The sequence below is a fragment of the Lactuca saligna genome, chromosome 1, assembly GCF_052625555.1.
Source record: "Lactuca saligna cultivar CGN05327 chromosome 1, ASM5262555v1, whole genome shotgun sequence".
NCBI classification, from domain to species: domain Eukaryota; kingdom Viridiplantae; phylum Streptophyta; class Magnoliopsida; order Asterales; family Asteraceae; genus Lactuca; species Lactuca saligna.
In genome coordinates, this window is record NC_136417.1 from 62,995,290 (window position 1) to 63,007,926 (window position 12,637).

A 12,637-nucleotide genomic window follows, 5' to 3' on the forward strand; every position below is an offset into this window, starting at 1 on the left:
TACTGAATGCCGCTTTTCCTATATCTTATCTTATAGATTGTCTTTTATGTACAATAAAATAAATATCATATCACACTCCATATATACACAACAACAAGATCACTGATCTTCAGGAAAATCTAATAAAGCAAACTTCACATGCAACCCTATCTTCCCGCCGTCCATCACCAACTTCCCGCCGGTCACCAACCAATGCCCCGGCATATCATGCGATCCCCGCACCACCTCTTCAATATCCACATACTTTCTCATCTTCGTCGACCGGATCGGCACCGGCGGCCCATCAGGATACACCCCGGAGTTAATCGTCGCCGGAAGCTGCTTAGGCGCATCAGCCACCGACCTTTGCGTAAAAGTAAAAGTCGAGCTCAGATTCGTGAAAATACTCGATTTCCGACCTAGGGTTTCCGCACCTGCCCATTCCGTTTTCCTAATCGTGCAATGAGGAAGGTGAGTGAAGAGTAGCCGGAGGTGCAACACCGATTTCGGCCATTTCCCCTTTGTTACGAGCTGAGCTCCGGTGACGATGAATACTCCTCCGCCTCCGGTTCCTTGTAACCAGTTTGGATCGTGTTTCACTACTGATGAACAGATGTTGGAGTATCGCTTCCATCTGACTGGTTCCAGGAATTGGGCGGTGGATTCGAAATCGTCGGACCCCCGCCACTGACATGGCCGGACGGTGGACGGCGGTGTGTTACACGTCATGATGTTTGGGAGGCTTGAGAGATGTTGCACGTGCACTGCTAATCGGTTGCTTTTCTTCCCTTCTAGAAACAATCGTAGACCAATAATCGGTTTTTTGTTACTCGAAACCTAATAATAGTAAATTACCCATTATTATCATATTATATTAAAAAATATATATTTATATTTATAATGACTTAATTGATACAGACAAAATCTGTATACCTGAGTTGTACTAATGTGGACTTTAGGACCCAAGAAAGCAAACTGAAGCCAAGGGTATGACGTCATTCTTTGTTGATGACGAAGAGGTAGGTCGCAAAAGAGTGGGGCCCACTGTCTAGGAACTTGAAACTCCAAGAAACATTGTAAATCTTCTGGTGTAGGCTTGTCTGGTTAACAATGAAAAGGGTAAAATGGTCATTTACTCATGACAAAAAAACAGTGTTTATACAATTGTTTATCCATACTGCACTTAGGGTTAATCAAGACAGAATGACTTAATAGGTTAAGCCAAAATTTTGTTTTGTGAAATATAAGGGTAAAATGGTCATTTAACTTACAGCGTAAATATAAGTTGATTGCATGACTAAGATATCCACTCCCAGGAACGCCATTAAGAAGAGAAGTAATTGGAACAAACTTGAACCGTATTGCTTCAGGGCTAGCAGCCACTGTCTGAAGCCACTTCATGTGGCTTTTTGAAAAGACATCTCCGCCCCTCTTAGACCCGATAATCGTGAGTCCCTGTTCCAGTTTCAACCATTATATTACAAACCATATATCAAGGGCAAAATAGTCTTTTTACGTCCGGCATAGACCAAAGTCAATAAAAACATACCATAGGGGATGTACAAGTTAAAAAAAAATTGGGGACCAAACACATAGATTACTCCAAACCAAATGGACCATTTGTGTAATTTACTTTTTTTTTGTATTTTCAAACTTACATCTTTGCTTGAAGTTTCTGTGATGTTAGTGAACTGAATGGTATGTGGCTCCAACATTCGGCTGAAAACCTCTGGAATCTGGAAATATATTTCTGAATTATTAACTGAAAACTAAAAAAATTAAAAAAAAAAAAAATTTAAGATGTAGAAAAATGATTTAAAATTTTACTTTTTGTTTGCCATCTTTTGTTTTTCTTTCGGGTAAAGAAGGACTTGCTCCATCTAAGAATAAACAGTCTCCAAGATCCTCTAAATGTCCTCTAAGCTCTGTGGGTGAAATTGTGGAAGATGCTTTTTGTTTAACACATATAATATCTTGCCCTCCAATACCCATCCCTACTAAAATGTGGGTCCCATATGTCTGAATGAACCTGTCATACATACATACATACATAAAAAACAAGCATACACAATGTCTTTCTTTTTGACTTAATTGACTTAATGACTTGATATACAAATATACATTTGCATTTGTATCATTCTCTATTAAATAAACAATGGATTGTTGTTCAGCATCGTTTCCAAGTAGAAGGGTAAAATGGTCATTTAGTCTGTTTCTTTGTTTTTCCTGTTAAGTCTTGTATGGATAAAGTGCTTGATTGGGTAATATGTTTGTATGGGTAATTTTGTAAAGATTTAGGTCTGAATGTATATCTGAACAAGATAAACAGCATAGGATTCCTCCTAATTGTTATACATTGTTTCCATTTTTATGATTAGATTTTCAAAACGTATTTACTGTTTATTGTAAGTTTCTTTACCTGGCTAATAACGCGGGATTCCAATGAGTAGGAACGGACTTTTTTACCCTTTCTTGGAGTACTAATGGAGATGCTGTGAGGTGTAAATAGTAGAGGGAGATAAAATAGCCATCAAAAGCAAGATGTTTGGCATCTGCTACATCATTTAACCATGCACCACTTAGATCAAATAATGCATTGAAGTATCCTGAAGGCACTTTTCCTTGTACTGATGCATTTTGATTAAGTAATTCTGACATCTGCAACACAAAATGATTGAAACATGAAAAGAAAGATAGTTAGATGAAGTTTGACACACTTTTGCAGACTCCATAATCGACATTTGAAACAATTGATGAAAGTAGAAGTCATTATAGTTGGTAAGAATGTATAAACATAATCATCATAGGTGCTTATTAACTCTTTAATGTTCTTTTTTTTCCATTATTAAAAGCACACCAGTGGTTCAATCGATTCCAATGCTAACTTGTTATAGGTTTTGACTTCATTTTCGTAATTGAAATTGGAATTGATAATATTCAAGCTCAAAAGTCAAATCCATCTACATAGGCTTGCTTGCAGGGTTAACAAGCCATAGAAATGCTATTCACTCCATGTTTAACAGAGGATAATCGACCACAAATGTTGAATTCACGTGAAACGGATGAAGAATAGATTGATTATGCGAGAGAACAGTTGAAGAAAAAATTCTATCACCTGATTGAACTCCAAAACATCAGATTTAAATCGAACATGATCGCCTTTATCGCAATGAATATCCACTGAAACGCCAGAAATGGTGGCGCCGCCGCCAGGTAAAACGATGTCTCTCTTCCTCGACTCATCAAGCTGCACCAACCGCCCACCACCAGGACACGCCTTCGCAAACTTTAACCGGAAATCGCTAGCGAAATCAAACCCTAATCCTAATGAATCGAAAGCTCTCAACTCAATCGGCTTCTGAGAATAATCCATCGAATTATCGACTAATCACGAATCTCCAAGTCCAACCGCAGAAGCACTCTTGATTCTGATTTATAACTAAAACAAAAACCAAATCAAGATGAACCAATTGGATCAAACACCATAAACGCGTGAATTTAATACCAAGTTGAGACTTTGAAACTTCAGTAATCGGGTATAGAGTGTTGACTAGTAACCGATTCGACAGGCAAAGACACCAAAATTACCTCAAAATTTGGAGTGGTTTTGAATTATTGATGACAAGAAGGAAGCACAAATTGATTGAGTTGTCGGATCGGGTCGGATCCGGTCAGTAAAATAATCGTTGACAATTCTTATATGCAGACAACAATTTTGACTGGATGTATTTAGTTTACCAACTCCAGCATGCTTTCTGACTTCTGACTTTTGGAAAAATTCTTACGCATCTTTTAGGTCTTAAACTTGATGTGAACGTTTGATTCTGAATTTTTAAATTAATTAAAATCAAATTTAAATAATCAAGTATTATCCAAGGTCCGAATATTGAATCCTAACAAAACAATCCACTCATACCCGATAGTCAACTTTAATGTAAAACGGATAAATTACTTGTTAGCAAAGAGCTACCCAAGTGCAAAAGGGAAAAGAGGTCATTTTTATATAGAGTAAATTACACGAATGGTTCCTATGGTTTGGGATAATTTGTGCGTTTGATCCCTAACTTATTTCTTTAACTCGGAAGATCCCTACTGATTGTTTTTATTACGTGTTTGGTCCCTATTGTTTGTTTTTGTTACGCGTTTAGTCCTTGTCATACCTAAAAAGATTATTATTTAAATAGGAAAAAATGATGGGGTACGTAAGGTAAGGTGAGAAGGGTGAGATTAGGGTGTATTTATTTAAATAAATTAAAAAATAAAGGGAAAAATAGACTTTTTATATAAGACAGGGACCAAGCGCGTAACAAAAACAAACAGTAAGGATCTTCCGAGTTAAAAAAATAAATTAGGGACCAAACACGCAAATTACCTTAAACCATAGGGACCATTCTTGTAATTTACTCTTTTATATAATCTTTATGTCAATTTGCATCAATTCAACAACCGAAGTTCTTAATATATTTTCGTTATAATAAAAGCAAAATTCTTAACTTATTTATGGACTTATGGTCATATTAATTTCAATTTGTGTCCGTATTTACCATTTTTTATATAAATGAATATGTTGAAGTTTAACTAATAAATAAATCATAGTTTCTCATTATAGCAAAATAATAATAATAATAATAATAATAATAATAATAATAATAATAATAATAATAAATAAATAAATAAATAAATAAATAATATTCTTTCTGTCCCAAATTAATAGTTCATGTTTACTTTTTGATTTATCGTAAAATAATAATCTATTTTTAAAAATAAATATTATTTTTACCAAAATATCATTCATTATTAGGTAAACTACTATGAAATTAAATGTAACCACCATAAAAGTTAGAATTAAATACAATAAAAATGTATAATTGTCATTTAATTTAATAAATTTAATGGTCATTAATCCATATGTTTTTTTGTTTGTATACAATAATTTTATGATGAATGTGTTGGTGATTTTAGTGCCACCATATCATTTTAAGTAATTGGAACTAACATGTAAGCTAAGGGGCTTCATGATTTGTACTCTAATACATATACGGGGTTGTGCGGAGTGCACGCATGTATAAGATCGAGTCAGAAGCCAGTTCGACGACTAGTCGGGGATCCGGGGGCAGCGCCCCTTTGGCGGGGTCTAGGGGCAGCGCCCCTAGCGGGGTCCAAGGGGCAGAGCCCCTGGCTGGGGTCCCGCTGCCAGGTCAACGGGAGGGGTCGAGGGGTAGAGCCCCTGCGGGGTTTAGGGCAGCGGCCCAAAACCTCACCGAATTTTGCATGTGGGAACATAATGGAAAACTCAATTTCTTGAGGGTGATTATGGTAAAACTAACGAAACTCGTTAGTTTTTGGTAACCCTAATCCGGATTAATATTACTTGCTTCCAAAGCAACTAATGACAGCCCAACCCTAATCGTGTTTAGTATATAAACAACTCTTCCTTTCCAAAAGGGGGACATTCTTTAGCTCTCGTTTTTCATCATACATTCACAGAACCCTTTAGCATATTAGCTTACGTTTTCTGTGCCTAGAAACGTAAGTGTCCCCTTGGATTATCCTAGGTTGAATTTCTTGTAACCTAGACATAAGGTAGAAATATCCGTTCGGAAAGTGATATCACGATCCAAGCTGGTATCCATATCTCCACCAGAAACCCTAATATTCCCAAGAGAATGGAGTAATCTTTTTATGCGTCTATCACTATTAGATCAAATATGCTCAACCAAGTGAGAATGAAGTTAATGATAAAGTTTGTTTAAACGTACTCCTAGACTATTTTGAAGATATTTTAGGAGATCTTTGATGAAACTTTGAAAAATCTTATTTCAAGTATCTATTTCTTCGTGGGTCCGATTAATTATATTGTATCGCATTCATCGTAACAATCATATTAAGCAAAAGTATGCAAATTTGCACAATATTTTCAAATGTTCCAACTATTGTCGTGATAGTCCTTTAACAATAGTCAAACGAAATTTAAATACCCAAAATGACCATTTTGCACCCTTTTTCACGCCCTCTTATTATTCATTCATTTATTTTACTTTTGGAACATATAGACATAAAAAGACTTTTCATGGAACTAGCCCATTTTAGATCAATCTCAAGTCTCAACTACAGATAATATCCTTTGGTAAATTATGTGATTTTTTTAATGAATATTACTTTTGGTGCCTTTCGCTACAAGACAAAATTTCAAGCACTCGCCATAACAATCTACATAGGCCCCATACGCTTGTTAATGGATAGCCCTCATAAAGTTCATCTCTAACATTAGGCTTGAACATAATTTTTTCGATTGCAAAGTTTGTCTTGACATATATTCAAATGATACACTTCATGGCTTTGTGTCATGCTACTTGATGTATCCGATAGATCATTTGGAAGGTAACATCATGAAGGAACCTAACTGAAATTTTGAAAACATTCAATATAAATGTGTAACATCTCGAAAATTACAAAGAGATTTTTCATTTCCAAAAAGGTTTATTTCAAAAATCATTAAGTAACATTTGTTTACCAAAATCATACATTATCAGAGTTATGTTACAAAACCATGGAAACGAAAATCTTCAACGCATGTGTATAGTCCCGCCAAATTCTTTTCACGAACAACCTGCAAAACATTTAATCCACAACTGTAAGCGTAAAGTTTAATGAGTTCCCTAATATACTATATATTTTACCATACATACAATGCATCCACATAAGCATAGTCCTTGGCTCTAGCGCCAAACAATCAAATCTCCAACCCACGTGTGTGTGTGTGTATCATTACTATATATAAAAGCTCTATTTTTCTGATGCTTCCTTTTGGGCGTTCATAGGGTTTGAAGGATGCCATGTAGCTTAAACCTCAAACGACGCCTTGTAAAATTAACGTCGATGCTGTCGATTACCACCACCTCATGTTGGATTACCCGTATCCGCTTTCATGTTTGAAGGTTTTGGATTGCGCCATTTTGCTTCAAATTGGATCCACTTTCCTTACCGATATAACCATTTCCAAGCAAACAGATACCGTTTGCAGTCATCAACCGATTCTTCGCTTCGTTCATCCTGAAGATAAAAAATGGCTTTGTTTAAAAACAAAACCCTCATCCTTGCCTGTTTATTTCTTCAATAATCTCCTTAATTCTCATTTCCCTTATTGGTTTTCTTGTTCCCCTATGATGCTTTGTTTCTTCATCTAATCTAACCGTATGGGCAAGCACTTGGATCTAATTCAGGAGCACATAGATATTAAAGGTACTTATCTTTATCTATTGTTAATGTTAATATATTTTATTCACCTATTTCTTCTTTGTTCCACCATCGGTTCCCCTTTATCTCTTTTCATAAACTGATAAACGAACAACCGATGTGGAAGTGAAGATGTTTGTTGGCTTTTCACGATTGACACAGGTTTGCACCACCACTCCTCCTCTATAAGTTGATTTTATGTTCCAACTTGAATAATTTTGTGTTTTTTGTATGTAATTTGGTAGTTGCAGCGAGACAAAGCGAGAAAAATGGATGGAAACTTGCTCGGATGTTTCCTCTTGCTAGCCACTCTCTTAAATTTTCTCTTCATTCTTTTTTTTTTCTTATGTTTTTGCTTGGTTTGCGGTTTTGTTATATATTGAGTTATGTTTTCTATGTTCAATCCTTAATATCTGAGTTTCATTTCGATATTTCAAATCAGACCACTGAATTCATTTATCATTCCTTTTTCCACTCCTATACTTTAATATTTCTGATCTGCCTTAATATCTCTATATTTTAGTAGTGTAAAACCCATGTAAGTTATCTAATTAACGGTCCATCCAATTGCAGCATCAGGATGCTTGATTTTTCTTTTTTAGATTATTCCATTTAGAGTAAACTAAATTGCAAAAAATGAAACAGGATATTAATCCAACAAAAAGACCCGATGCAAGCATGATGGCCATACTTTATTTAAAAACTATCCTTTCTTAAATGAATTAATTGGCATAATATAAGATCACAAAGCCTTTGGAAATTTGAATTCGAGAAGGTAGACATTTTTTGTTATATGATTAATCTTTACCTTCTTTTCAAATATTGAAATATGTTTCATGATAATAACAAATGAAATAGATATTACCGAGTCTAGAATAATAGCTCTAATAATTAGTATCTATTACTTTATAACATTTTATATAAAATCTTTTTCTTAATATGATATTATAATAAGTTGGTATCTTAAGAATAATTTGTATCATGTTAAGGACCTATTTATGTGTCATTATAGCAAAGATGAGATGAACTTGCAGAATTCGGTGAGTACGAGTGTTCGTTTTGGATGGATCGGTTTGATCCGATCCAATCAAGTGAATCCGAATAGATTTCGGTTTTCCAAACATTGATCCAAAATAGTCCAAACTAAATTTATATCTAATCCGATCCAATCAAATTACAATTCGGTTGGATCGGTTTTTATAATTCGGTTTTCAAGAGGCAAGACATTTTGAAACTATATAACTTGAATATTAGCAAAATCTATAAAGAAACTATTTTTTTTTTTTATAAATTATAATTTATGAACAAATAGTAAGAAAATATATTATAGTTACTATTTCATTAACAAAAAACTTTTGATAAGAAGTAATTTTAAAGTAGTATATTCGATGAAAATTTATAATAACTAAAAATAATAATTTAGTAAATTTATAAATTGTTAAAGATACATATGAAAAATAGTTAATAAGTTGTTATTCGGTTTTTTTTGGACTATTCGGTCCTTAGTCGAAATCCAAAATAATAATTCGGTTTTGTTGAAAACCAATCTAAAAATCCGAATATCCGAACCAAATAGTCCGATCCGAATTGTCCAATTGGACAATTCGGTTTTATCCAAGTAGTGAACAGTTTTATCGGTGAGTGTCAGTTGACTCAATTTTAAAAGATATGGAAATTTGGGTACCTGCATTAAACATTTTATTATTTATTTAGACAATAAATGTTATGTTTATATTTCATGGTTATTGTGGACTATAGGATCTAAACATATGATCACTAATTAGCTTCAAAAAAAATATGTTATCCTTAATACCAATGTACTTGCAATGTTTTTTTTTCTTTATGTTTGTTTTGGATTTTTAGGTGTTCAGATATTTGTGGACATTACATGTGGATGAGAACCTCATATTTGACTTAGGAGTCGATAGTGGTGTTTGAGGCCCCAAGACTAGAATTTAGTCAAAATTCCGACTATTCTATTAATTACCTCCATAATTAATAACTAATAACAAGTCTAAGTATAATGTTGAATTTTTTTATTAAATTTTACTATAAATAAAAAAATACAAACTTTTGTAATTTCCTTTATATATATATATATATATATATATATATATATATATATATATATATATATATATATATATATATATATATATATATATATAACAAGTTAAATTATATAGAAAATGATTATCTTTCATTTCAAAACTATCAATATAGGGGTGATATACACAACCACATACCGCTACAGACACATTGTGCATGTTATTATGTATGTATATGTGGCTATGTATGTTGATGTGTGCGTTAGTGAGTGGGATGATGTGTGTACTTGTGGGCTGTGGCTATCTTTTTTATTGTTAAAACTTTCAAAAAATACGACCAAAGTACATCATAAAGTAGCAATGTACTTACTAATTATATGGATATTTTAATGTAAAACTATCAAAATGGGGGTAAAAATACACATAGCCACACATACAAAACCACATGCTCATTATCCATGTTATTTTTCGTGGGTCGTGCTTAGCACGGGCCTTAACCGTAACTAGTATATATATATATATATATATATATATATATATATATATATATATATATATATATATATTATACACAACGGTACAAAAATGTGTGAATGTTATGGTCCTCCCATAATCTTATAATCACTTGTTCTCACAGTCCTCCTACAGTCTCATCTGTTGTGGTCCTCCTATATTCTTACGTATAATTGCCATGGGCTTTCTGTCACGATCCTCCCACGTTATTTTATACAATTGTCAAGGGCCAAATCCTGGTCTTTCATAAAATACATAAAGTTATATGCAATCAGGGATTAGATAGACAGTCAAACAGGTGATCCACCCGAAAGCGAACAATCAGGCAAGAACATCACAATAAGGCCTTAGTCCAAGAGTTCCCAGACTATTGAACTTAAATTACATAGAAATAGTGATATCATCACCACATGATCATGTAACATAAACACATAACCTATACTATCATGTTACATACCCTTAGTAACTAGCCTTCCATAGTTACCCTGTCATTGACCACACTTAAATTAATTGGCCTTCCCTAGTTACCCTAACCAAACATAACTCCTAACAATATCATACGATCAACAGGCAAAGACCCTACCGGTCTAGCATACTAAGACACCAAGCATTCTAAATATACATGTATAACAAGGACTTATCCTAGTCAACCAGCATATTGGTACTCTAACAGTACCTCTATTCTACCATGCAAATGATATGCAATGGGATATATGAGATAATGAGAAACTCATATGAACCAAAGAATCGGAGAAGCACATATATACTCTCACACCTTGTACTAATCAATCCCACGAATCGACAACACCAAAAGAGATGAATCCACATTCAACAACCCAAATCCTCCAAGTTTAACCTAAGTCAAATTGCTTAAAAGTGAATGCGCAATAGTCAACCAAGTCAGCTATCACCACGGCGTGGTAACCTATTAGCCACCTCGTGGGTATGTCTAGACAAACAATCATGAGGCCGAACCTCTTCCACGATTTAGGGACCTCTTGGCCATGTCATGGCCACTAGCAAAAGCCATTTTTCTCATTAAGAGCTTAATCCTTACAGATCAAGGCTCATACTTCCAGATATGATTCTTCTTAATGACTTATTGGATAAAGTTTCCTTTACCTATTTTGACCTCTCCACAAGACACGATTTTAAACCCTAAGTTTAGAAGGTCCTAAATATGAACTCAAATTGAGCATGGAGAAAAGGGGACTGATACTTAACACTTTTTCCATCATCAAGTGCCAAAATATGGTCACCAGACAAGCCTAAGGTTCTAGAGTTGTACAAAACTCCAAAATCACTTCTTCAAGGGGCTTCATGGAATGAAAGTAAAGAAGAGGATGATAAAGGTGAAATCTTTATACCTTCCCAACATCAACAAGATCCAAGAGATGCAAGATCTGGAGTAGATACACTCTCTAGCTAGCAAGCACACCTTCTTCTTCTTATTCTTCCCAAAGTGCAAACCAAGGTTTTAAACCTCAAGAACACCAATAATGCAACAAGAATAATCAAAAGAGGGCTATGGTTTCGTTTAGGAGGGTTGGAGGCTGAAGAGGATGCCCTAATCTTGAAGTTAGAGGCTTTAAATATGGGGAAAAAAAAACCTCTAAAGAATAATAGGCTTGGGCTGCTATAGCCACCATGTCGTGGCACACTACCTGCCACGTCGTGGTGCTCGCCAGAAAAACGTGTTTCATATAAGTCATATCACGTCATGGGCTTCCATGCAACACGTCATAGCAAATGTTTTTCCTCAAACACCATTCCATTGATTTTTTCAGGGCACCGACTGATCTAATCTTAAAAACATGTGTTACAAAATGTTAGCTCAAATAAATTATTATTAGATATTATAATTACCAACAATATATTATATGGTCTTAGATGTATTAAAATTTTACATCAATCTTCATCATGCAAATGATCCCAAAATGGTGAAACACAGCTCATCCCAATGCACTATTCGAAGGAGTCATTGAAGATTATATTGTGGATCTACCATTTAAATGTTTAATGAAAAACTTTATCTTTCATTGTAAAGAAAACAATTAGTATTATAACCCAATTGGTATTTATTTTGTGATAATACAAAAATGAGATTTGCATAAAATGCTAATCATATGAACCAAACGAAACGAAATACATGGATAACAAAATGTGGTAAAATATATATGAGAATGTGAGGATTCTTGTTTAGGATTTCAATGGACAAGAGTTAGCAGGAATTTGATTGTATCTTGGTAGAGTCTAAGGCTTCTAATGGTAGATAACAATTGGGTTTTTAAGTTGTTTGGAATACTATTTGTGTTTAGTTTAATTTGAAACACTTTATTTGTTTATTTGATATTATGCTTAATTCTCTGTGTTATTCTATGCTTCTTGATGAAGTAACATGACTTAATTTTCTATTCTCCTATTTACACATTATCATTTTGTATATGTCGTAGGTCATATATAAAAAGTATAATAGCAAACTCCTTAATTCCAATTAGAATAAAATTGAAGTGGTAGAGTAGATATCAATAATCATCTCTCTATAATAAAATATATATTAAAAAATAAAAAAGAACACACGACCACATCATTACCTCTCATACCTCATACTAATTGGGATTATCTTTTGTTGTTAGTGGTGTTTTTTTAAATCTTTATATCATTTATGTATTAACATTTTTATTGAAAAGTAACAAATATAGAACGAAATAGTGGTGAAACATTGACTTCTTGGGAAATTAAAAATATTTTTTTAAATATCATATGGAGGAAATTTGCATTTTCTTTTTTCTTTATAATTTTTTTGAGTAATTTGGCGGCCGAAAATGGGGTCCAATAATAAAAGCATCTCTGTCTCTGCA

The 12,637-nt window shown here is 33.8% G+C and overlaps 1 protein-coding gene across 1 annotated transcript; it reads right to left on the bottom strand.

Annotated features, from left to right (window-relative positions):
* LOC145037854 (MACPF domain-containing protein At1g14780-like) lies at window positions 1-3,587 on the bottom strand. Its single transcript, XM_078986602.1, has 7 exons — window positions 3,095-3,587; window positions 2,399-2,637; window positions 1,807-2,008; window positions 1,638-1,715; window positions 1,251-1,434; window positions 913-1,079; window positions 1-816 (listed from the first exon to the last, which is right to left on the bottom strand). The coding sequence occupies exons 1-7, from the start codon at window positions 3,350-3,352 to the stop codon at window positions 100-102; spliced, it is 1,845 nt and encodes a 614-aa protein (XP_078842728.1). The 5' UTR covers window positions 3,353-3,587; the 3' UTR covers window positions 1-99.
* Between the last annotated feature and the right edge of the window lie 9,050 nt (window positions 3,588-12,637).

What these genes read in the sequence shown, in the direction of transcription:
- LOC145037854 (XM_078986602.1), bottom strand. Translation starts at nt 3,352, where the DNA reads ATGGATTATTCTCAGAAGCCGATTGAGTTGAGAGCTTTCGATTCATTA. An exon ending in CAAAAGATGGCAAACAAAAA is followed by an intron (nt 1,716 to 1,806) that starts GTAAAATTTTAA and finishes ATATATTTCCAG; the next exon opens with ATTCCAGAGGTTTTCAGCCG. An exon ending in CAGAAACTTCAAGCAAAGAT is followed by an intron (nt 1,435 to 1,637) that starts GTAAGTTTGAAA and finishes AAACTGGAACAG; the next exon opens with GGACTCACGATTATCGGGTC.